General features: G+C 37.4%; 1 protein-coding gene across 1 annotated transcript; it reads left to right on the top strand.

Annotated features, from left to right (window-relative positions):
• Positions 1-27727, top strand: cfap20dc (CFAP20 domain containing). Its single transcript, XM_067587143.1, has 18 exons — positions 1-115; positions 194-231; positions 1151-1240; positions 2285-2378; positions 2470-2542; positions 3564-3678; positions 3839-3992; positions 4454-4600; positions 7133-7305; positions 7405-7513; positions 7966-8076; positions 8180-8308; positions 9801-10039; positions 15503-15874; positions 17591-17824; positions 22215-22276; positions 26152-26246; positions 27150-27727. The coding sequence occupies exons 1-18, from the start codon at positions 1-3 to the stop codon at positions 27260-27262; spliced, it is 2463 nt and encodes an 820-aa protein (XP_067443244.1). The 3' UTR covers positions 27263-27727.

The following is a 27727-nucleotide window of genomic DNA, read 5'->3' as shown; positions in this document are numbered from 1 at the left end:
ATGGAGACATATGTTGCGTTAGCTAAACTGATGTCCTACATGCAACAGCTTTACCGTTACTCGCTTGTTCTTAAAGATAAGTTGCTTTTCAGTGCAACGTTTAAAACGCTTCGAGGTAACCTAATGTAACAGTTAGCCAGAAAGCCATTTGTTTAAAAATCTGGGGGTAAACAAATTATTTTCTCCACGGTAGGCCTGACGTCACGTAGAATGTTCAAGAGTAATTATCAGGTAAGTTTATTTATTCTTCTTCTACTGTTTTAAAGCCCTGCTCTTTGTAAATAGTATGTTGTTCTCTCTTTAGCCGAACTAGCTAGCCTGATGTAACATTAGCTAAAACAGCTAACGTTAGTGGTGTAAAGTAACGAAGTACATTTACTCATGTACTGTACTTAAGGAGGCCTACAAGTTTGGGGTACTTTTACTTTTCTTCAGTATTTCCATTTTATGCTACTTTATACTTCTATTCCACTATATTTCAGAGGGAAATATTGTAGTGGTCTTGTTCCTGAACTTATCATAATAACTCTTCATTATATATATACATATATATATGTATATATATATATATATATATATATATATATATATATATATATATATATATATATATATATATATAACTTATAGACTGGTGAAAAATTAAAGGAAAAAGCAGTACAGGTCTGAATGTTTGACCCTTACAGTGAGGGGTCTATGATGAAGCATTTCTATCCTGATGGGGGTGGTCTCTTCCAGGATAGGGCACAAGAGGTCACTGAATGGTTTGATGGGTATGAAATGACCTTTGCAGTCACCAGATCTCAACCCAATTGAACACCTATGGGAGATTTTGGACTGACATGTTAGACAGCGCTCTCCACCACTGTCATCCACCAGATCCCCTCACTGTAGGGGTCAAGCATTCAGACCTGTACCAGTTTTTCCTTTAATTTATATATATATGTATGTATGTGTGTGTGTGTGTGTGTGTGTGTTTATATTTAGATGCAGTATATTTATATATATATGTTTATATCAGTCAGAGAGACCAAACCAGGACTTTTACTTGTAATGGAGTATTTTTATATTGCTATTGGTACTTTTACTTAAGTAAAGGACTTAATACTTCTTCCATTGCTGTTGAAAACAAAAAACTTGTTTCTTGCAGGGTGGAGCTGTGGTTGAGATCTTCAGTGGACAAGGAAAAGACCCTGTAGCAAAATGGAAACTTTGCGGAGGACCGTCAGTCATACATAAAGTGAGTTTTTAGAGCTGTTGTTTACCTTACCTATGGTAAAAAGACATGCTCACTGTTTCACACAATCAAGTCTAACTATCCTGTTAACTTTAGTTAAGTTAGCGTCCAAGGGCCTGAATAGACAGCAACACATGCAATCTAATACAGTCCAATAAACATGCCGTATATAAGTTCAAACAGCTAAATGATAACCACAAAGCTGAATTAACCTCCAGAATGAAACCATGCATCAGAAATTGAATGTTAGACGGTAAGCTTCAAAAGGTACATTATAGCAGAGCTACTGTAGGTTTGCTTTACATTGAAGGCTACTAGGGCTGCAGCTAATTATTTTTTTTCATCATCAATCAATCTGTTATTATTATTATATTATTTTCTTGATTAATTGATTAGTCGTTAGCCCTAAAAAAATTGTTAGAAAATGGTGAAAATGAGGATCACTGTTTCCCAAAGCCTAAGGTGACATCCTCAAATGTCTTGTTTTGTCTGGATCAACAGTCCACAACCCAAAGATATACCGTTTACTATCATAGAAGACTAAATAAACCAGAAAATATTCACATTTAAGAAGGAAGGAAGGAAATAATTTTAGTATTTTTTCTGACCCTAAACGATGAATTCATTATGAAAATAGTTGATGATTAATTTTCTGTAGATTGACTTAAAGATTAATCGATTAAATACATTACACTGCTGTCATCCTGGACAGCTCACCACCTGGGATGCTAGAATACCAACTGTATGAGAGATGAGTTATAAACTGTCAAAATGAGGGAACATACAGTCTCATGTTATCACTGAATTACATTATCAGGGAGGACAGAAAATCTTACCTTCATGTGATAATAGTAGTGGATGCCTATGGGACTATACATAACTATACATTTTCACAGAGCCTACAGCTGTTCTTGACACATAGACCTTCCAGTTATAGTAAAACTTCATATATACTGTATGCTCATATAGAAATTATTTGCAGTCATAGGAGCACTTAGTAAGGACTTACACCTAGCAAGACCTCTTCTGTATTGTTTCCTTTTCTAGGAGTATAATAAAGAAGTCAAAGGATTTGTTTACTGTCTGGAGGGTAGCAGCCATACAGTCAAGATGCAAATGCCAGAGAACGGAAAAATGTCTCGTAAGTCACTATTATACTTGCAAACATTTGAAAACTGTATTTCCTATTTCCACGTTAATAGAAATTATTTTCTTTGCTTTTTTTTTCTTAGTTGGGCTTCTCCAAAGATTCTTGGTCCTTCAAGTTAATATTCCTCAGTTCAAAGATTTTTCCATTGAGCTTGTGTAAGTACTGCAGTCAGGTGTTTTGTACTTCAGAATCAGGCAAAAGTGACAGATCATCATTTCTGGAAACACACGCTGCTGTATAGCCCAATAAATCTTTTACTTGTTAATTGGTTGATAAAATAAGGAATTACAATATGGTTGCCACAATTATATTTAATGGAGTAAATTAACCTTTGCTCATATAAGAAAAGTATTATATCATACAGCAAAATACAGAAAATAATTTGAATCACTGTGAATTCCCTTCAGACCACTTACAAAATGAATATAAACAACTTGTTTTTATCTAGTAGGAAAATATGTTTGCCTCCTGTTTCTATGTTTGGAAAATCCCTTGAGCTACCTGAAAAAATGAGTGCATTGTGTTATCAATGACTATTATGTAATTGCTTTAATAACCTTTTATGATTAAGATATTTAGCTATAAAAACGGCTTTTATCTCGCCAGTCCCAGTAAATTCTGCAATGCTGAAAATGAATGAATAAGCCATATTAGAAAAAATATAATTTAATGTTTGACTGTCAAGTGCTGGTTCTTTTTTTTCCTCATATATTTGCTTAGGGGTGGCTCTGACTGTGTAATGTGCTCCAATGTGCTTGCATTGATACTTCTACATTTAGCTGCTGAAAGAGAGTGTCACTTTGAGTTACCAATGTCATATAATAAATAAAATGCACTTTGTGTGCAATCATAGCTCTATAAGTCATGGGAACCAGAAGAAAAAAAAACTAGTGAGATGTACTGTTAGAAGTGGAAATGATTTCTTAATAAAGCAGCTTACTTAGTACTCATACACTACATCATTTTAAGAATCTGGAGAAATATTGCTCTCACTGTTGTTTTTCTTCTGTGTGTGTGTCATGACAGCTGATTTCACAGCACTAGATTGAAGTAAAAATACCTTTAAGAGCATACCTTAGAGACCAATAAAGCATGAGGCACCTCTATGGTCAGGACTTAGTACAAAACTGATGCTGATGATAATTCATGTTCTGTCTTGTTGTCTTTTATTCACAGGATAACTGATTTAGGGCACCTGAAAAGAAGACTCTACTTATCAACAGTGCATAAAGAGTTGTCTGCCACACTTTGGCATGCAAAAATACCTCTCATAGGATTGAAACGCAATATTGTCAGTATCTGATTCATCTTTGACCTTCTGTCAGTATTTTTAGATTTGCTCTCAGCTTTGTGCTTTTTTATGGATGGTGTTCATATTTTGTAGTAAGTATTGAGCTGTATCTCTAAGGGATCCTTTTTACTATAAAATCATACCATTTCTGTTGTCTCAGTGGTCTACTCTGTGCATCGACCTCGTGTCCTTCACCGGTGAACTGTTCAAGGATGCAAGATTTTTGACACTGGATGGCATCACTTTGTTCGCCACCTGTAAAGTCCGGAGAATCTTCACCATGAAAACAGAGCCCACAGGAGTGTCAGATGATGGTAATGCAGTTGGCCACATATATAAAAGATTAATGTCAAAACTGAATTTTATCAGCTTGCCTTACCTCACAGGACCACACAAGATACATATTTGCCTCTCCCTCAAAAACATTGCCTTTGTTCTATCCATTTATTGATTGAAAATGTCTTCTTTTCCCGTAAAAATCACTTTGAACATAAGTAGTTATTGAAGAAATATAATAGAATAGGAACTCTGTGGTCTTCACTTTTAATAGATATGTTAGTGTGCGGGAGGACAGGTAGACAGGTGGCTATTTTTTCGTAAAGAGCTCAGTGGTTGGTTCTGTTCAATGCTGTTTAGGCTCAACTGTTGCACTGCCAGTAAAGACAGCTCTGTTGTTTTGTATTTTTCAGTTGATCAAAGTATTACCTTTGTTATGTGATGTGATGTCAACATAATGTGTTTTTGGATAAATCTGATTGTTCTTATTTAAATCTAGATATGTTTCTCAATGGAGCTGCTCTCATGGACTTGATCCCTCGCAGTTGTCAGTTCCCAGCAGATGTAAACCACGTGACTCAGGTGTTGAACATGGAGAATTTGCAGAAGGCAGATATGAGGAGTGGACATGTGAACTCTGACTGTGGTGAGTAAGATCAAATCACAGGATCAATAAATAACGACAGGTTACACAAAGACATTTTGCTTAAGTTAAGAAAGCAAATAATCTAATTACATGGCCAAAAATGGTCCATGTACTTTTGTGTAGGTTATGGCAGTTTAAGGAGGGCCCTTTCCTGTTTCAACATGACATCGCCTCCGTGTACAAAGGGAGATCAATAAAGAAATGTTTTTCCAAGACTGATGTGGGAGAATTTGACTGTTATGCACCGAACCCTCACTTCAATCCCATCCATTACCTTTGGGATAAATTGGAATGCTGAATGTAAATCAGACTTTATGACCCTTTCCTGAATGGGAGCAAATCCAAATCTCATCTCTCAATCCAAAATCTTGTGGACAGCCATCTCAATAAAAGTAGAGGGTGTTATAACAGGATGTTAATGCTCATAAATTTGGAAAGAGATGTCAAAAACAAAATCACCTGTGGCTTTAATATTCAGGTCCACATACTTTGTTTGGTTGTCTACATACCTTTGGCTATTTAGTGTATGGCAAAGAATTAGTTGATTTGAGAGTTAATTATGACAGATATAGTGAAGGTTTACAGTGCAAGATTAGCCATAATCTACCCAGGAAACTGTTAATATAAATAGAGAAGCATCATGGTGCAGCGATGCTTGCATATTTTCTACAAAGAGGCAGTGATGATAATCGATTTGTTTTCAAAGTATGAGATTCTTGTGCTCTTGAGTTTTGTGTTCAGTTGCACCTCACCTGTACTCTGAGAGCTGCAATTATCTCCTCATATACAAAGACATGCACCACTAATCCAGTTCCGCCAACTCTGTGGCCTTTTTTATCAGCGCTTATTTATTTGTTCTGACAGCTGTCTAAGTCATGTTGAGTCAAGCGGCAATGCCCATGGAAGAGAGCAGTAACCACACACGAGATCATAGCTTATCATAATTAGCATCTGCATTATTAGCATAACATTCCTAATTATAATTAAAACGATTGCTATTAAAGTAGGCATCCAATTTAACTGTGACGAAGTTGCTTGGTGAATATTGTTGCTTCAGCACCCGATCTGTCAGAAACTGTTAAAAGTAAGGCGAATCAGTTTTCATGTAGCAACAAACAAACCCCGATTGTCTCAGTCCTACTCCAAAGACGTTTCATCATTCTCAGGGTCACTGAATTTTTACAGATCAAAATCTTTGTTCAAAATATTTCTTAGTCTATTAATAATCATATATGCCCCTCTCCTCACCTTATTGTTACCAGATACTTTTATGGGCTCCTGCAGATTTAAAGGCTGCTGCTTCTTCTTCATTCTAAGTATATTCATCCCAGCTTTGTCTGTATCATCGTGTCGATCCTTTGTGTTTTGTGGAGTGGAATTGTCTCGCTCTCTCTCTTTGCTCTGATGAGGATCAGACAGAGAGTGTGTTTTGCTGTTAGCATCAGCGGAGGTGGTTCTAATGAGCTCTGGCACAGATACAGCAGGGTCAGGTCACGGCCATATCACTACTCCCACTGCAGCCAGTATTTTCACATGATGATACTGAACAGATTGATAGAATAAAGAGACACATCAACTCGTTCCGCTCAGTAGTAGAGTCTGATTTATATTCAAGCATTCATTTTATTTGCATGTAAACTGCATGTTGTGATCGGCAGGCTCAAATTCAAACTGTCTGCTGCAGCTTACAGGATCATGTGTAAAAAAAATCCTGAATATTCCAGCTCGCACACACACAAGATTTTGTCTATAGTGATGAGCTTTTGAAGATGTCACCAGCCATATAACATATAATTTCAGTGTGTGATATTGTTTGAATGTGGGCTCAGAAAATGAAAGTATTACAGCTACTTTTGATGCAGACTTGACCATAGACAGGAGAAAATAAGCATAAAGGAGTCTTGTGTGTCACCTGCATTCATAGGGGTATTACTAACATTTGGTTCAGGGATGGAATCAAGGTGTCAGAGTAGTTGAATCTTGTGCTCAGCTCAGCTATTCAGCGGCAAGACTTGAGATAAACACATGTATTTTAGTTTCTTCTTTTTTATGTTTGTACACATCGTAATAACATACTGCAGTACATAATGTGTACAGAATACATGTTTTTAAAGTACTTTATTCACAGAAAATGCCCTTCACCTAGAACTGGCTCCAAGCCTGCATTTTTCATGTAGGTGAAAGTGACTTTAGGAAATTTGAAGCATAACCTTTCGAAGTGGCTACACTTTCTCATTTTTTTTAAAAGTTGTAACACTTTCACAGCCCCAACTAGCAACAGGATGATTGTTCAATCTTAAATTTTCATCTGACAACAGACAAAGGAAATTGCTTAAAATTTGCAGCCCTACATGGCAGATAGTTGAAGTCCAAGGATGTAGCTGTTGTGTTCCATAAATCAAGCATTGTCTCCACTTTTCATGTACAACATGCATCAGCATAAGATTTGAAAAAAAACCCACAAAGTAAAATCATATCCAACCAAACAGGGATCAATGATGGTCAATAAATAATGGGATAATCTCTTTGCAGTTCCTGATCAGTCTACAACTGCCAGATCAGCCAGTTATCAAAAAACCAAGCCCCAGGGTTGCCTACACACAGCCTCAGGCTCCAGAGGTTCAGGGCCAACTCCTCAAACTGGAAGAAAAAGCAGTGCAGCCTCAGACGGAATGGATAGAAGTGCAGTCTGTATCCACAATAAGGTAATCTCATGATTTTCATAATTATATCTGTCTCTATAATTACAAAATAAAATGTGTCTTTCAGCCTGTACAGTACTCATTTTTTCTTGTGTCCCACAGGGATCCCTGTCAAGTAAAATAGACCGAAACATTACAGCAGAAAGTCAGAGCATTGGAAACCTGACTGAGAAATTATCAAATGGAGAAAGCTCCCACCTTCTCCGTGAGGGTAAATTTGAGTTTTGAGCTCATTGTGTTGTCTGTGCTGTCAGTTGTATAAAGTTCACATTGTATCTGTCACATTAAGGCTTTTACTGGCCCAAAGAGCACGACAATTCTGAGCAAGTGAAGTGCAAAAAGCATTACAGATTACAAGATCCCAGCTCTTACCGAGTATACTATCCTCCCAACAGCTTTTAGAGTTGATAATGCAACATCCTTTGAGCATGACTGAATGCAAGAACGGATGATTAAAATTCCTTAATTTAGCTGAACATAATGTGGCTGGATGTATTCTCTCTGCAGCGAATGAATGTAAGAAGCTCAGTTACTGAAATTCCTTCATTAATAGGGATTTTCACGGTGCATAATCAGTTCACAGATATGCTTCTGGCACTCTTTAATAACAGTGTTGTTTGACTGTTTTGTGTTATAATGTTGAAAGTACTGTACTGTACATAGGAACACCTGGCAGTTTACAGCCTCATCCCCCAAAAGAGAGAGTGTTTGGCAAGCAGGGATCTAAGAAGCTACGGGTCTACAGTGCTGGAAGAGAGAGGCTAGCATCACCAGGTAACACACGTCGCATGCTTCTATGTGCATGCTAGAATGTAATGTATGGTATGATGAATAGGCCAGGGTTTGATATGTTATGGTGTTTAATTCTGGTTAACAGTCCCTTCAGATGCTGCGTCTGGTGGCCACAGTAAGAGAAGTAAGACCAGAGAGAAGCTTACACCAGGTAGACAAGAGAGCAGGCAACAACCTCTGACCCTAACAGGAAAGACAGAACACCTAACAGCAGGTGAGGTTCACTTCTGCTGTGAATGGAGAAGGAGCGGGACAGCAGGAAACAGCAGCACAAAGACATGTACGCTTTCAGACTGAGTGATGTTTAGAAAGTATAAAAAGACAGTGAGAGATGGGAAAATGAGTCTAAAGAGAATGATACACATGTTGAGTGACACTGATGTCTACTTTGCATGTTCTGATTTTACCAAGTAGCTCCTTTATACCTGAGAAAAATTAATATTCTTACTCTTAACTTACAAATTAGATCACTTCAAAATATTGCATGAATTTTAATGAGCCTCATTCAATGCTGCATACACCATCGCTTTTGCTCCCCGTTTTTAATTTTGCATAACCTACGTCAAGGCCATTTGCAGGATTTTTGTTAGAGCACCCCCTACTCTAACTCTACCACCGCACACACACCTATACCCGCATTGTCCTCACAAAATGAGCGCACGTGCTCTGAAAGCTCATTTATGGATGTTTCTCCACAGCAGTACGCTCTTTTGCTGCAGCCCTGCCCACAGACGGAAAGTAGTTAGTTCATTAATGGTAATGTGGCACATTAAATAAAAGTCAGAGTGACATCTCCTGGGCCCTGGGTTTGCCACACAGTGGGCAATTAGAGAAAGTGATTATACTGTCGAAAGGTTGAAATGTGCTCACTCATTCACGGCGAGAGGGGTGCCTCCATCTTTGATCTCAGGCCTATCGCGGAGTTTTAAGAATTCAGTGTTTCTTGCATACACACATGAATGTAACTTTTACTTAGGGTTGAAAAAGCTTTTACATCCTTGGAAAGTATCAAAACTGCTGTAAAATTTAGTCTTTCTAATACAAACGGAAAACAAAGCCACTATGGAAGCAATATTAGCTTGGAAAAAAAGGGATCTAAGCCAGTCTGTTGCTAGGTATTTACTGTATAAGGCTATTTGGACAAAGGTGTAATTTTATGATTAATAATTTAGCAGTAGACTGCTGTTTTTACTACTGATTACGTTGTGTATAGTGTTATATTCTCATTAAGGTATTAGTATACCAGCGCAATTAACCGAACCTACAAAAATGTCTGTGCAGGAAAAATTAATGTTCACTGTTGGCAAGCAGTGGAATTCATTACAGTCTTGCATATTGTGATTATGAATTTTAATGTGAATATAATCAAATGAACTTGAATGACATCAGCTATATTATTTAAAAAAATGATTTATTATTCACTTTAATTATATATTCCCTACTCAATCTTTGCGGTCCTCTTTGTGTATTCTTAATCATGGATCGTAGAAATTGTGCACTTGGAGCCCTAAACTCTGCTCATTTAAACATTCATATACAACCATTTCTTTTTCTTCTGTTAAAGTTGAAATGATCAAGAATATCGAAATGAGCTTGTCTTGTTTTAAAATCTTTTATATTAGATGAGTGTTGCTTCAGTACACTAAAGAAAATTTCCAGAGATGCTAACACACCAGCAGAGACTCTCTCCTGTTCGATTTGGGCAGGTTTGTCTTCTGACCTGCAGGTCTGGAGCAGCTGGGAGAGTAATGAAGGCTCCGAGCCCCAGTTCACTCTGCCAGAGGAGGTGTTCACTTTCTCATCGCAGCCTCACTCACCCAAACGAGGGCAAGGCCAGGGTGACCAGGAGAAGATGGAGATGGGAGATGATCAGTTTCAGAGCAAAAGTGGGAGGCGCTATGAAGCCCAGCCTGAGGATGACTTTATCGGCAGTGAAAGTGATGAGGTATGTTTTTTCTGGGGGAGAGACACAAGCGCAAAGTACATTTAAAGTGCATCTCATGTTTGAGATACATTATATTGCTCTGACACAAATGACCATCAGCCTTGAATAGGCAAACTTGTTGAATGACAGTACATACATTAATAGTTTGAAAAAAAGCCACATTTCAGACTTTGATTTGCCCATTTTAGGTGTGTAACAATTTAATCCTACATCAATCTAATTTAATCTTCATTCATGAGTAAAGATTCAAAACATGATTAAAATCTTGCATTATGCACGCAGTTTGATTTGGCGCGAATCTCAAGAGCTTATTTTGGAGTAAAGTTTCATATTGCACATTTCACAGTGTGGAATATACTTGAACTTAAAAGGTCAGTGGAGTTATTTATCATCAGATAATTTATTAATGGATCTGAGACTTATAAAGAATAGCAGCTTTCTTTGTGCTGAGCAGGGAAATTAAACTTTGTTGAACTATAAGTATAAAGATGACTATCTTCAAAGAAATGCTAATTGCTTTTACTTATTTAAAACTTTATAATAGGTCTGATAATTCAGACTTAAGAACCTCATTTTGTTGTGCAGATGATCAGTTTAGCTTTAATATAATGTTATAATATATAAAGGTATTAAATTAGTGAATTCTATGCACCACCTTAAAGAAAAAAAAACACAAAACCTTAAAAAACCTAGCACTGGCAATGTACCTTGCATGTCTGGGTTAATTTTGATGTTGTGTGGTCTATTTTCTCATTCACTGATAACATCATTCCTCTATGATGTGAACCAAACAGAGAAAATGTGTCGTTGTTTCAGTGTATTGTCAAATCATTTTTAAGGGAGTTGAATAGGAGACAGTCTTCTACTCTAGTATTCTCTCAAGCCTCGCTGTTTTGCATTGATATTCATTAGAAACTGAAATAGAAAGCCTTTATTGTCATTGTATTGTAGATACAATGAAATTAGGAGTGCCACTCCTGGTTGGAGCATTAAAAACACAGTATGACATTGTCTCACACAACCACACAAAGAGCTGCTGCACTCATGCGTGCTGCCATCTTGAATCAAGTAAACGCCGCAACATTAATACAATGAGAAGTCCTATAAGATGAGGATATATCAATTTCTGCAATGTCAGTAGCCTCAATTGCACACAATCCTGCAAAACTGTGTTTTGAGTGAGGGGTGTGACCAGGGTTGCCATGTTTACATCTTGGTGAAACCATACATTATGTGCATATGCAGGTGTGCGTGTGTAAAACTCAAACCAGGCTGATCTGGTATGAAAAATATGTGATCCCTTTTTATTAATCTTTTTGAGCTGCCAGTGCGGTCTTTGTCTTCTGCAAAGCTTTATCCGGAGATGACATTTTTCAATACATTTTGTATTTCCTATTGTTTTGCCGAACATTCAACGTGCCTATTGTTACTGATCACTGTTGAAGGTGCTCGACCTTTGCATTTTTTGGCTGCCATTTTACATTGTTTGCAAGGCAAAACAAGGTTTTGAGATGCCTCGTGGTACTATTTGCCAAAACAAAAATATAGACGGTGACCCATAGAAGTAGCTGCTTGTGACAAGGTGTGAAGTAATCACACCACACTGCACACACAGACACATCATGGAGTTTGAATAATAATGCAGTCATTTCAAATGCTGTGTTAGAGAATACCCCTTGCCCTAATAATGAGCCTATCAAAACACTAAAAGCAACAAAAATCCATCAGCCATAGAAAAATATTTGCCTGGGCTCCGATTAGTGGAACATTATGTGCCGCATGTTTGACAAACATATGCTCTACCCAGCATGTCCATTACTTGTTTAGCTGCTGCCACTATTCCCATGCATATACTTACATAGTTTATATAGTTAGTTATTCTCTCTCTGTGTACATATGAAAACTATACCTGGATGCAATTCCTCGATTCAGTGAGAGCAATGTAAGCAATTTCAATTTATTTTGAAACTACCAGAAGAAAGAAGGGTAATTTTAAGTTTTCAGGTTTCTCACCTACAACTTTTTCTGTGTGATGTTCATTTTGAAAGTGACTGTTCTTCAGGGAGGAAAATGGGAGAGCCACATTTGTTTGTGATATCTGAAGTTTCTTTCAAAGTCACAATGGTTATTCACTCTGGTATCCAAAAAGTTTATATTCGATAACAACTTTTTCAAATATAAAGTACTCCAACAAGCTGCGGTTTATCGAAATGTTTCTCTGTGATATATTTTATGATGGCTGATGGAGCAAGACTATATGTGGTGGAGCACTAAAGCTGCAAACTGCATATTGCTCCAGATATACTGAAAATAAACTGTACTGCAGGATGCCTGGTATTACTATAACATATTCCCTTTAGGAAAAGATGACATGCATCAGCTGCAAAAATTAATTAAAATTGTAAGTATAATTGTACTTCACTCTTTTTTTCCAAATATTTATTTGCACAATTTACACAAGCTTTAACCTGACCACTGCTGGCTCACTAAAACAGGTTGCTAAAGCTGTGTTTCAATTGCCAGGGCTTATTCACTCGTCTCAGCTCTGTTGTTGACAAGAGTTAAATAAAATAATAGGATACAGTTGGCATAAATATGACATTTCAGTGTTCTCCTGGCTCTGCCTGTGTGACAGTAGACACACCACTGAAAACAGTACCACAGTTAATGAAGTGTGTATTATTTGCTTATAATGACAAAGATTCAAGCCAACAAGAGGTAAGGTGTTTCTCAGTTGTCAAGAAATGTTCTTATTACAGAAAAGCAAACACATCTAATATGTTACTATTTAAACACCAATGAGCTGTGATGGCATTTGAACTATGTTAAGCGGTGTTCATGGCAGAAAGGAAACATTCTTATCTGTCAGTTTGGGCAAACACCTAAATATTACAGATTCAAAATGAATGAAAATGAAAGGTGAGGTTCTACAGCTCTGTGAAGGTATGGAAAAGAAAACAAAATATAGGAATTAAAACGTTTATTGGTGTTAAATGTTTACTTTCAGAAAAGCATACATGTCCAAAAAAAATAGACTTTAGACTTGACGAAAATGCCACTACAAATACATCAGGGTCCTAAGAGTCCTGTCAAGACCTGGCTCTCAAGCCTTGACAGAAGAGAGGAAGACACAGATTGAAGGCAAATAATTATAATTAGCAAAGAGCATAATGGTTAAAATAAAATAAATCCAAATGCTCCACAAATGGCCCTGCTGTCAAACATGCATGAACATACAATACTAGTCAAAAGTTTGAACACACCTTCCCATTCCCTTGGATGAGAAAGTGACTGGTACTGTATGTCTAAGACTATAGATACCAGGTCTGCTTAAACAGATGTACAGTATAAAGTGCAGTGCATGCAATACAGGTTGTGAGACAGTTTTTAACATATGATCTAAGTCTTGCAAGGCTCTGAGCCCTGAGATCCTTCTGCCACTATGGTTAAATTGATAAACCAGACTGCTTAGTTGCCATCTGACATAAGTTGGCCTGATTCTGAGTTTCATTCATCTATGGCAGGTTGCTCATTTCTCAACTTGAAGCAATATCATCTTTCAAGGCATTGCATCAGGTTCATGCAATTCTTTTGAGCCAATGTTTGTTCTTCAATATACAGAAATATTAAGCAAAACAAAGCACTGTATGAACTATTTTGAAATGTATAAGATCCAAGATAAAATGTGCTATATATTTAGAGAAATGCAATTATTTAAATGCAATAATAATTGACGCAGTAGTACGGAAAAATTTACTTGCACACAATTACACTCACACTCAAATGCTTTCCAAGCAGTGTGTTGCTACATGCCGTCAACACACAAACTCATACAGACACTGAAAACCCACATGCTCACAACCACACCCATATATGGCATTTCAATAATATATGTAGTTTATTGTTTATTCATTTACACTTGTGAAAATGATAAAAATATAGATAGAAAACAGAAAACAAATAACATATGGAGGGGGTAAGATGAAATCTCACAGGGCTTATGATAACCTTTCACCCCAAAACAAAGCTCAGAGATGAAAGACAACAACACAATGAGAGACAACAGAGGGGAATAAATTGAGAAAGAGTCTTGCAGTAGTAAGGGATGCTTTAACCAGTTTAATTCAAGATAAACAATGTCTACATCAAAATGTTTACAAATGTAGATTTGCTAGCAGTCTGGCTGTAAGAATTTCACTATTGCGCTCCTCTGTATTTGATAGAGAATTGGCAAAAACTGGTCTGCAAACTGAAAAGCTTATTACTTTATCTTGTGTTTTACATTTGAACTTCTCAATCCAGTGGAAAGCATTATTCATCACAATATTACTCAGATTTGATGTATGTGGAGCTGTAATGATAAGTCGTTTTATCAATTAATTGATCAACAGAACATTAATCACCAACTATTTTGATAATCGATTAATTGTTTGTTCATTTTTTAAGAAAAATACATAGATATGAATATTTTCTGGTTTGTTAGTCTTCTATGACAGTAAACTGATTATCGTCAGGTTGTGGGCTGTTGATAGAGACCAAACATTTTATGACTAAACAACTAATCAAGAAAATAATCAACAGATTAATCTATAATGAAAAAATCTTAAGTTGCACCCCTGTATTTCAAGGTAACATACACAGTACAATCAAGGGATTAATTATTGGTCTTGTCAACGTCAGTTCCAACACTCTTGCAGCATAGTAACCTGATGTCCACTCATGTTCTTGGTATATGCCAAAAACACTAACATATTCTGAAAATTCTAAAATATGCTAAGATATGGCTAAATACACAACTTCTGTTTGTTGCTAGCCTCGTCGGCTGTTTATGACTGCACTCACTACACTTTTGCTTATGTTGGTGTGAGATTTTAACAATGGTCAGTTGGTTTACGTGTGTTGCCGTGTGATTGAAGTGTTTTTTACTGCATTTGTCTTTTTTGAAAAGTGTCTTTGGATGTTTAAATACCTTTTTTTTTTGCTGTGAAACTGCGTAACAGTTGGAATCCATTGTAACATTTGTGAATCCAAGCTGACTACAGCTGTCGCCTAATTTCCTATGTTTTTGTTTGCTTTTTGAACTACATTATTCGTACATTACATTATAAACTACATTGTATACTGATATACAGTATATGTACCAGAGTATATATTTTGAACTGGACATTAAACGAGTGTTAACTTTGAATTTGAAGCAGTAAAAGATTAGCAGACTTAAAAAGAAAGCCATTAGCCTTTTTGAACATGAGGTTAATTTAAAGCTAAGCCGTCAACACTTGGTCAATCTGTTTGACATCTCATTATCATGTTTCATTTAGCACTCATCAATCTAAGGGGCAAAGCACAACATTAAAGTTGCTGAGCAAACATTGGAAACATTAGAAATAGTCTACCATATGCTCTTATGTCATGATTAATCATCCTTTTTACACTTTGTTAACTTAGTTCTTGTTTTTCTTCCAGGATAAGAGCTACACCACATTCCAGCATCAAAGACCAAGTGTCGATTCCAATCCTGCTACTCCCACATCTCCTGATCTAACTTTGGATATGCAACTTGAAGTCCAACCTGAATATCATAACATGGACCAAACATCACCAAAAGCACTTAGTCCAGGTACCACCGACATGAATAATCAGCCCCCATCCAGCAGGAGAGCTGGACCTACTGGGATGGTCCCCACACGCTGCCTCTCACCCAGTGGTAGCAGACAGGACCACAAGTGTGGCCCATGTGGACCAGGGGTAGTGAGCCAGGTTCTGGATGGGAGCAGTGTATCACTGTCCAGGAGACTCCTGCAGGAAGTCAAATTAGATGACTCCAGACAGTGCAAGGTACTGCTCATAATTTTAATGACCATCAGCCCTAATCCAGAGTGCTACTATTTGTCTGAAGGTTTTGTAACACAGAGACTGACTATTATTTTCCACCTCTAATTAACTGAATAGCTATTGATCGGCCATCACACCTAATAACCTTCACTGTGAGACGGCCCATGTTTGATGCTCCATTATACTTCTACAAAAGACATTGCAATTTTTGTGCATTATTGTGTCAACATTCAAAACGTTCACATTATTTATCCCACACGTATCACAGTTAAAAACAAGCTTGACTTCCCAACGAACACTTTCTACATTTGTAATAGCAAACTGATTTTACATAATTTGTCAATAATGTCAATGATGAGGGTATTTCTGTCCTACTGAAAAAATATTATTTTTTTTATTGAAACTTTTAATGAAAGAATATTTTTTCATATGACATACTTTGTTATTTTGTTTTTTTCTGTACTAGCAATTTGATTTTAATTTAAACCAAAAGATTGTGAAAGGGATCCATCATAGTCCGTGCCCCATTATTTTGGTTTTTGACCTGGAAATTTACTTTATAGTTGAGTCTGAGCTGCTCTCATAAATCCCTGTAGGTAACCCACTGTACACTATATGTCCAGCACCAAACAACAAACAGACAAAATCAAGTGGCTGATGTAAAAAGCTGAGCATTAAGCAGGCTTGCCCAAAGATCCAGATATTTTTATTGGTGGAAACCAAAACGGAGCTACAAAGAGAGTGAATATTACAATGTACATTTGTCAGCTGACCAGAAACATGAAAGCTAATATTGCTCGCTGTCTGCTGGATGTGAAAGTTGCACCCTTGCCATAATGACTGTATGAGCTGGTGATGGCTTTGTGTTAACTTATTTTCATGTTTTTCTGCCCCTAAGTGGCCAAAAACAGTTAAATGCAGCTTCAAGCTTTAAGAAATATTTATCCAACTTGCTCTTCTTCACAAAAGATGTCTGATAATATATACCAATATTGGAAAGCCTTCTGTTGATATGCTTAACTCAAATTTTGTAATTTATAGTTCAAATGATCTTCATCCTATTATCCATCCTTATTAAAAGTTCTGATGGCATTTTGTCAAGCTGTCTCTCTTTTCCATACTAATGTGTGATCACTGCTGATTTGGACAGCTAAATAGGACTTGTAAAAAGGTTTGTGATGCCATGCGGAAAAGGATCAGACTGTGGTGTGCTGCGAATTGAGGTAGGCCCTGAGATCCAGGATCAGAGGATAGTCAACTGGAGTGATCACAAAGCCTGAAGGGAGATCTGTCACTTGGCTGTTTCTTTCTGCATTTACACAACTGACTGCTGAGACATACCCCAGCATCCTTCATCAGTGCAGCTCCTGACTACTGATTTGTGCCAACTCCAGCAGGCAGCATGCAGTGAAGGCTTTGACTGAAAGGTTGTCAAAGAAATATGACAAGGAGTTTGTTTCTCTCCCTGCAGCCCTGGCTTATTGTCTGCCATTGATTCAACACCAGGCTTCCTTGCACTTTGTCAGACAAATCAACTTAGCATAGTACTCTCCTAAATCAAAAGCTGCACTGGTAAAAGACATTCTCCCAGAGGGTCAAAACAATGGCTTGTGTCCAGCACTGCCTTGAGCACTGTCTGGGACTACAGTTTGCTTTGTCAACTTTGTGGATTGAGTTGTGTTTAATCTCTGTTTTTTTTTTTGGATAATAATTTTAAAGGAAAAAGAAGACAAGCATGTTGATTCCAGTGCTTGCGACTTACATCTGGTCAGCAGTCTACAAATGCATGGGGATGATGATGATGAGGAGCTCCGAATGCTGGCAAGTCTAAAAAGGGAGCAGGAGGAGGATGAGTGTAGAGCCTCAGGCTTCAGTGCATCAAAGATCCACCAGTGTAACGTCAGCATCAGCATGAGCAGTGACGATGCCTCCACCTGGACCCACATCTCCATGGTCTGTACTATCATACTCGGCTACACTTGATGCTTTATCATACAGTTCTTACTAACAAGCAACACTCAGACACCATTTACGGTCATTAGTAGGTTGACCCTCTTTGTATCTCCTATCTAGAATAATTTAAGTGACCCTCGCTCTTGCTAATTTCCATTCCAAGCCCCTAACTTATGCCACCGTTTAGTACTAATGCTTTCTCTGCTGCGTTTTCTGCACTACAAAGATTATGTAAGGAGAAACACATTAATTGGACTCTTACAGCAAATGTACACTGGCATTATATATATGGTTTCCCCAGTGACTAAAAATGATTTAGGTCATTTGAAATCATCCTGTGAAGTCTTTTTAGAATTCAAAGATAGTATAGTTAGCTCTTGGCTATTGAAGGTCATTTGGACCTATGTCCATTAGCATGAGCACATTGCACTTAGGAGAAGAGAACATTGCCCTGTCTGGCTCCTACTGGGTCATCTGTAGGATCCCCAGTGAATAAAGTTATTACAAATGCTCAGGTTATAGGCCTGCTACCTTTTCTGTACATATAGGTATCTGTTAATATCCTGAGATTCAAGTAGAACACAATGAATAGTGGTATTACCACAGGGATTATCATTTCATGGTCCTTTTCTTTTTGAGGACACGGCAATGGGATCTCCATTAAAAACATGTACAGTATCTACAGACCTTACAGTAGGTACAGTCTTCCACAGGGACAGGATGAGATTTAGTCATCCAATGCTGTATTTGAATCAGCTGCAGTGTTTTAGAATCCTAAATATACAAATGGCAACAGCACCACCATCAGCATGTTAAGAAAATGCTTGCCATGGGATCATCTAGTAAAAAAAAAAAAAAAAAAAGAAGAAGAAGAAGAAAGGACGAGAGATAAAGAAAAACGCCAGTCCCAAACATATGTATGTGTCAAATGGAAATATAGTTTTGGTGGTACTGTGCTAAATACAGAAAATAAAAAACAGACCTATTAAGTGTCTGTCAAAGACAAAACAAGAGGTGGTTATGAGACCTACTGTGGGAAGAGAACAGTCTGATGCTGGGACTCCACTGCAGCTGACAAGCCATTTCTTATCCACCCTGTTGTCATCCATACTGTTGCTGTTGCTGTCTCTGTTGTTACGGCAACTGTTGAACACAAAAGAATCAACTCATAGATTATATTATTCACATATGAAGCTATATTTCAGACACCTACATATGTGGCCCTGGATTTACTTTTTCTATATTATCTACAGGCACAGGACTGTTGTAAGAACTGAACTTGGACCATGGGGTTTGATTACAGCAAAAAATGACAGATTGAGTCAGACAAAGAGCAAGAATGAAAACATGCAATAAATAGAACTACAACTAAATTCATTTTTAGTGTAGAATACTCACGCCCTCTTGGGTTTAAAACAGGCTTTCTTCTTTCACAGAGAATAGTTGAATAGTTAGTTCTGACATAAAGGCAATTTATAACATAGATCTAATGATGGTATGAAATGTTTATGAGGTTTCAGCCCATATCATTTTTATCAACCATTTTCACAAATAATTAGTCATTTTTTCCACTAAATTCCAGCATCTACCATTGTACCTTTAAAATGAGGATAGATTATAATCAGATTTATCTTCCTGTATAAAGATGATGACACAGTTCTGCTGCTGGCTAAAATTATGTCAGTCAGTTTTTGTGCCAGAAGCTCTTGCAACTAACCATAATATCTGTCTCTTTCAAATATGCAAGAGCAGGTTTAGAAGAAAAACAGGAATTTGAGCTATTTTTTATTCTAAATGTTTTGAACAGAGCATAATTGCCTGCAATGAGGGTATATTTAGAAATGTATGAATCTGGGTTTATACTCACCCTTGAGGACCAAGCAGTCATTATTTTGATGTTAGGTTGACCAGAAATTCCCAGAAGGTGCGGTAAATGCCAAAAGCATATATGATGTGAGCGTCCCCCTAGCATATACATTCAGAGCAACATAGTCAATGTTCTAAAGAAGAATTAAGTAATTTTACAGTGAAACAGTTCTTAACATAAGTCAATACACCCCTTTTACTTTTCCTGTCACATCTAAAATCATTATGTCCAGCAATATTTATGTCTTCATTTGGAATACTGGCATTGAGCATCTGGTGCAGTTTAAAGTCCAATTTTGGATGAAAGCTCCTTAATATCTGGGAGAGTAAGGCTGAACCTGTAATATTTCTTAAAATCAAAGGAGGATTATTAATTTTAGATGTGTTAGGAGAGAAAATAAAGCGGAAGAGTAGTGATAGGTCTGAGATTCACTAATGTAAGTCTACTTGGCATGTGATTCTGTGGGGGCAGTAGTACAATAGGGGGATAAACAGAAGGAATTGAATACAGAATAGAATAGTTTTACAACCAAAGTACTGCTGCAGGTTTCTGCAGAGTTTTACGTCTCCATAACTCGACGCTGGCAAAGGGCCAGAAATAATGCGTAGAGTATAATGCATAGTTGATCGGAGACAAGTAAAGCTCTTTTAGGTTTTTTTTATGATGCACAGGGGTGGGTGTGTAGAAGGAGCTGGGTAGTGGAATTTATTTTAAAAAAATCTGAGAAGCAGGATAGCTAAATGTTTTAGTATCAGCCAGGGAGTGAGGACCCAGGCTGTGTCATCCCTGGTGTGTAGTGACCTCTCAGCCAACACTTGCTCTGGGTTGTTCTGGGATGCTGTACAACAGGTAGTGTCATCACACTGACTCTTTTGAGATGGTACATCTACAGGGGGCTGACATTGCTGTGTTCACACTGCTGACCACCTTTTGCAGTTGGATTAAGAGATGCTGTCTTTACAAAATAAGTGATGTACTTCAGTTACCAGCGGATGTGCTTCTAATTGTTTAAAGTGTTGCCTTTGATGCTGTAGTTAATGCAAGTTTGAACAACCAGTTGAGGCACTGGGTTTACTTCTACAGATACAGCACTGAAATGATACAGCTCCTACCTCCTCAAAACAATTTTCCCCATCACCTTACAGGTAACTCATCATCATCAGTACATATTACCTGCAGAATTCCACAGGGTACAATTTTAGAAGAGGATTACGTAAAGAAGGCACTGGAGTACACTGAAAACTAAATTTATTCAAGCAATGCAAGGACTACAGCTTCGACATGCTTGCTTCTTCATCAAAGTCATGTAATGTAATAGCCTTTAAACAGGCACTAGGCTTAAATAGCCTCCTGAGGCTATAATATGGTCCTTAGCTTTGACAAGATGGAGAGAGAAGCACTTGTGTTTCTTTCTCCGCTGAAGAATTCTGTATATTGAGTGAAACAATTCTTGTCTTCTGCTCCTCGTTAATGTCTCAGTTGCATTCTTACAGCTCCCAAAGAATGAAGCTGTTGGTATTTTAAAAGGTCCCAATCGTAAATAAATCACAACTGCTATTCTCTGTTTCCCTACAGTGATTACATCTAAATTTCTGAAGATTTTACAGATCCCTTGATCTTTGTTTGTTCACTCTTGTTTTGTGTGTCTTGCTTCTCCATTTTTCTTTTGTATTTTCTCTCGTTTGCCAAAAAGGCACCGATCTTTCATACTTGACTTGTTAGTCAGCTTGCATTGCACTCAATAATAGAAATGGACTTTCTCTTGACCTGTGCAGGCTACACAAGGATTTCAATTAATTGTAAGAGCTGTATGCTTATTTTGTGATTGTGCTAAGGTTTTTGTGAAAATTTCTGCTTAGGGTTCTTCCAACACAGTTGCTGATGTGCACCTGTAACTTTTAATGAGACATTGCGTGTGGTATTTGGAATTTGAGTTCACATTCTGGTCAGTGGTCTCTCTATAAAAGACATGATGCTCCTCACCCTGTATTTAAACCTAAGTGATGCTTAGTAGAAAGACAGAAATTATTAAGTGGCATGATGACATGGTTGACTTCTCTGGCAAGGCTGCAGTAGATTTATTCATAGATGAGCTTAGAAATAGGATGTACATTTGCATGCGACCAGTATTGCAGTACACTTCAACAGTTGCCCAGTGACACTCTTATCTGTCATTTCTGTTGAGAGACAACCATCATTTGTCAATCTTCAATGTTAGTCTGATGGTGATGACATGGTGGCCTTCATTACTGGGCTAAAATGAATGAAATACGCCCCTCTGAAGCAGAAACATTTTCAATCTTGATGTGCAGTGAGTGTATGTTATATTCTTTTTATGCTCCAACAGATCACTTACTGGTCTTTTTAAACATCCTGGAAATAACTTATAATAAATAAAAAGAAAAGAATAATAAGAAATAGAAATAATAATATTTTTTAATACATTTTTGTAAGTACTTGAGATATGAGTATTTGGGGATGTTTTTAACACAACCTTACTTTTCCCTTCTCTTACCGATCTAGCCATCTAATCAGGGTCACCACTATCAGAAGGAAATGAACCCCCTCCTGTGCTCAAACCCCAGGTAAGCAAGCATGTGCCAAACACACTAGCAAAAATACTTCACTCATCTCCAGATTTGTACATTTATAGTAAAAAAAGTAAAAAGTAGCCGTCATCTAAGATTACACTTGTATAGTGTTATCTATTGAGCATTTAAGTTGTGCTATAGTTGTTTTTTTTTTTTAGAAAGAATTGAACATGCTGTCTGGAACAGACTGTTACTAACTAAGTCTTGGCAAGTAGCAGTGATTTATAGCATTTTTAGAACTTATATTTGACTGCATATACATGAAACACACTGAAATTCATAAACAGGTGGTAACTGGTGACTGCAGAATTAAGGCTAAATGTCAACCGTCAGATCTGCAGACTGAGGCTTATCTCCCTCACAGATGAGTACAAATAAATTGAGTATGTGCCAGGTACTGTAGTTTTCTTCTCCCTTAACTGCTGTTCTTATATTCACAAGTTTAGATTATTTTTTCACTCATTATTGTGCTTGTCAGATTCATCACTTTTTGGACACTTTATATCTACTATAAAACTGCTGGTACACATGATGTTTTGGGTTCAAGTCCTCCAAAAGTGAAAAGCAAGGGTTAGGCTCATCATTTAGCACTGTTTTTTAGCGCCCTTACAGGGAGAAATCTATCATTGATGAGCCAAAGGTCAGTTTCTGCACAGGAGGAGCCTCGGTGGTTCGGAATGCAAAGCAGCCACGAGACATGTTTCACCTTGTTTTACCTACCGACAGGTTCAAACCAAAGTAAAAAGTTAAAGTTCCAACCATAAGAAGAAAACATATTGATGAATGGGGCTATATTACTTGAGGAGGAAGAATAACTTACAACTACTGTTTTTAATATTTGAGAAAGTTTATCCAACTTCAGACATATGCAGTGCTATGAAGATCACATATTATGAAAACCCACTAAATGAAGACAGAGGTTGACAAAGTGGGTACATCAAAAAGGTAAATTACAACACTTGTCATGTGTTGAACATTACAGATTGTTATTATTCAGCAGTGAAAATGTACATAAGAGTACCTAGATTTTTTTTTAAAGGAAGTTAACTGGGCTTTGTAGTCATCATGGCAAGATGAAAACAAAATTATGCACAGTGTAACCCTCACTGACATTTAAGTCAGATCTGTTTTTGTGATGTTCCTTAAATGGGAAAAAGCACAAGGCTCGAGTCAAATAGCTCTTGGAGGCAGGTTTAATATGTTGATTTAGAGGACGAAGTAGAGGGAGCTATCTTCTGAAATACCTTCAATGCTATCATTAATAATACAAGATCACAGATTAACATTGGGAGCGTATTACAGTATACAGTGCAATCTCAAAGAGTGAATTCTGGGCAGTATCTAAAGCTGGCACACAAGCACTGTATTTCCACAACCTTGGCAGTGTATGGATGGACCATGGGGGGATCTGGAGACCCTGCATAGCCTCGCAGCAAACGCCTTATAAGCCTCGTTTGTGCACATCTCCATCTCTTTCTGGGTGTACAGATCCATGCGGCATGTTACAAAAGAAGACAAAGAAATTGCATCATAGTTCCGCCACTCAAATTATGCAGCCTCCTCCTCCCTAACACTTCTGATTTATTGATGCAAAGTAAGGTGGCATGGTGTGAACATGTGTTGACACTTGTTTATTTACAGATTTAATTTTTGGTGTTATTATATTAAAATTGATTTTTATTGTTAAATTTATTACACCGAATTAATAGTGTGGACAACTGGAAACATTTTTTAGTTTTCCTTGTACGAACTTGTCTTCAGGCTGTTTGAATATTCAGTCGGGTTTTGCTTTTTGATTGAATGTCCACCTGATATGAATATTGCTACTGACAGCCACCTCAAACACTTTGCACTCCTTGGCTCGTCTCACGCAGCACTACAGCATCCACAGCTGTACCACTGAAATTCGACTTTGAGGCAGGCCTTGATTTACATATTAAAGAGCAGCTGCACAGGATTAATCGTTGTTTTCATCCTTTTTCTTTTAGGCGTCGCATTCTGAGACACCATTACAGTCAATTCTGTCATGGTGGGTTTTTTTTTTTTTTTGAGCATCTATCATCAATATATCAAATGTGAAATCGCATATAAGACTGTCATAGAGAGTAGATATTCAGTTGTTTTGCAGTAAAGACTGCCGCGAACTTCAATACAATTGCTAGGATGTCAGACAAACCTTGATTCACTGGGAGATATCTGGAAAGCTTCATTTCAATATAATTCACCACTGTGAAAAACAGTGTATTGCTTGAATTAAATCAAACTAATGTATTCCTTTTATCACCGGTTCTGCCATATATGGATTACAATGACTTTAAGACCTATGAATTTAATCACTCTCATCAAGTCCCACTTAACAGTTGGAAGTCCAATTTGCAGCTCTGTAGCAGAGACCCTTGTCCTTGAAAATTGCTTCTACTAACTTTTGTACTATATTCCTGCCTACCATGCAGGGGTACCAAAGGGGTTTTTAGAGAGGGGTAAATGCCTATTGTTAGAAAAATAAACCAGAGCCTCAGTGTGCTTAATCACCTAAAGGAATGAGGTTATAAATTCATGCTTAAATGCATGGAGAGATCTGATATAAATGAATCGTCCTGTTTGTTTGATTTTCAGTGGGTTGAATTTAATCTGTGGTGACCGTGCTTAAACATGTATGCGTAGGCCTTTTTCAACTGTTATTCAATTGAAATCTGTGCATTTTCTTTACTATTTGACACAATAATGTTAATTTGACATCCTTTATCAGACTATCAAATGGTTCTTCTAACTACTGTTGACAGGATCTTGAGAACTTTTACTTCACTGGTGCATTTTGTTCCAGATGCTACATCATGAAAGTGAAGTGTACCTACAAGATGTTATTTTTGTATTAACTTCACCACTTTTCAACATTTTCATACAATGAAGAAGATTTGTTGGCGCCCATTAAAACCAGTATCCTTATAGGTCAATGGTAAAGTTAATCAAAGAGGATACACACTGGAAATGTTTTGTAGTACACAGTACCAGTCAAAGATTTGGACACACCTTGAATGAGAAAGTGTGTCCAAACTTTTGACCGGTGCTGTGTATTGTAGTAAAGTATTAACATATGTAGATTTTGTTGGTAATAGCATCATACAAACCATGAAAAATGGTGTATGAACTTTGCTTTTAGAGAGAGTGACATCATCGATCATTGCCATTCTTGATGGTGAGACAGGCCGCGAAGAGACGAACACTTGAATTGCCTACTGTGTCAGTTGAATATTACGCTGAAGAAGACTACGGTTCCTCATTGAATATGCTATGATGTGCTCTTATAAGATGGTTTGCCCAGAGGCAGAGGATGTAAATGGTAAATTGTGCAGCTGATGTATAGCCTAAAATGATTATGAATTATGTTCAACAAATGAATCTCTGCAGTGCTTCCAAGTAATAATTCATCTTCTGACATTTTTTTCTCTTGCTCTAATCTGTTACTCTGTACTAAGGGAGAATTGTTTTCATTCCCTGGAAAATGACTGATGTATACTTGTAGCCTGTGTACTTTTGAGACAAGGAGGATAAATTCATATGGAGAGAAAAAAACTCTTATTCTCACAGACACAGGCCAAAATGTGAACACTTGGAAGTCACAGCTTGAGCCAGAATCTAATAAATGATCCTTCAGGCGAAAAACCGTGAGGCCGAGAGGCTAAGTGTGCAGGAGAAGTGGCTCAAGGACAGTGCAAGTTTGGTTAGGTCTCTGAGAGCAAACGGTAATGGGGACTTTTTTTGTTAAGATGTCATGTAGAGGCAATTTGATGTGCTGGGTGCAGTAGTAGCATGGTGAGTGTAATGGCATGTGTTGTCATTACTGTGTTCCTTTATGGTCTTTTCCCTAGGGAGTGGATGGATGTGCTCAGCCCTCCCATTATGCCTCCCAGCCGGCGGAGAAGGTCAGACAACACAGGGAACCATTGTGAAGGTCTAATCGGAGGTGGGGTAACCTTAATTTTGGTCCTTTTGCCCCTAGACACCCTTTTATGTCCTTTAAAGTCAGGGAGACAGCAAAAATCTGAGGGTCTAACATTAAACAGACACAAAAAACACACAATTGCAGAGCTAATGGAAACATTCACCGGTGTCAGAGCTTACAAAAATGTTATGCTTCCACCAAAGACTGCGCACAGCATGGTAGGAAAGCATGTGAAACTGTGTCTAATTAAGGGTAAAAAAACCCCCCCAAAAAACCAAAACATAAGAGTGAAGCTCTCTGTCCTCCACATAACTCCAAAGGTCAGAAGAGACAGGCTCATTACAGGTCTGTACCCCCTAGACACATCGACAAGGTTAATTGATGAAACCTTTCCAGTTTACAACATCATTTTTAAACCTCTTACACAATGTGTCTTATAATTAGTTTTCATTATCGTCGCCGAAGTTCAGATAAGATAAAATGTTCCTCCTGGAGCCTTCCATAACCTTTTTAGCATTTAACTGCCTGTCAGTTTAACAGCTAAATTCCCCCTGCTTTAAAGTAGTGGGGATTACAGGGAATCTCTTTACAGCTTCATAATGTGGTAGTGGGTCTGGGTGTCTCAGGTCTTGATTGATGAGATAAAAAAAAGGCAGTGGCAGAAAACTTTTATGTAAATCCACCTGAGTCTGAAGGTCACCCCCACTATTCACGCTTCTCATTTTATTCCAATAACAGCTGATAGATTAGCGCCTTATTCATATCTGGCACGGCTATGCTACTGTGCATAAAAAATACAATATAAATTTTACATTTATACCTGCGCAATTTCCATTGAGTTTTATTACTGTAGCAATTTTATCTACGCATGTTTTGAACAATTGCTTGTAAATGTTGCAGAGTAATTTTCTTGCATTATTGCAGGAGGAGATGAGTCGGCGAATGAAGAGGAGAATGAGTATTTAAATCTGCTCTATGATCCGTGCCTGAACTGCTATTTCGATCCAAAGACAGGGAAGTACTATGAACTAGCTTGACTCAAATCTAAATTCATAAATCAGAAGACAGTGGATGAGTGGCTGCAGGTTTGTTTTTTTTAGGCCTAACTTATTGATCAGGAACAAATACCCCATTAACAAGAACCTTCTCAGGTTGCTACTTTTGTTCTTGAGAAACTAACATGATGCTTTGTGTCACCATAAGTAGTGTCATAAGGGCGTAGAACTCAATGAATCAGATGCAAGCTCTTTTTGCAAGAAGTTGAGTTGTTGCCCATTTACTGGCAGTTGCACATCTGACAGTAAAAAAGTCTTTTCACAGGATTCTTGGCTAGCAAATGAATATGTAAGACATCAAACAATACATCCTAGAACTTCTTTTTATCAAGATTATTTCTGACATTTAAATTCTACTCTGATTTACTATTTGAATGTCATTTTTGTTCTTATCATTCATCATTGTTTGTATAAAAAAGTAATTGAAAATACATTGATGTGTGTATA

The sequence above is a fragment of the Thunnus thynnus genome, chromosome 4 (genome assembly GCF_963924715.1).
Source record: "Thunnus thynnus chromosome 4, fThuThy2.1, whole genome shotgun sequence".
NCBI classification, from domain to species: Eukaryota; Metazoa; Chordata; class Actinopteri; order Scombriformes; family Scombridae; genus Thunnus; species Thunnus thynnus.
The sequence above is the reverse complement of the archived record's forward strand: the minus strand, read 5'-3'. Positions and strand labels throughout refer to the sequence as shown.

Excerpts from the sequence above, each read along its gene's own strand:
- cfap20dc (XM_067587143.1), top strand. The coding sequence starts at position 1 with ATGGAGACATATGTTGCGTTAGCTAAACTGATGTCCTACATGCAACAG. Across the intron at positions 3,679-3,838 it reads TAGGATTGAAACGCAATATT|TGGTCTACTCTGTGCATCGA; the intron begins GTCAGTATCTGA and ends CTGTTGTCTCAG. Across the intron at positions 7,514-7,965 it reads CTCCCACCTTCTCCGTGAGG|GAACACCTGGCAGTTTACAG; the intron begins GTAAATTTGAGT and ends TACTGTACATAG.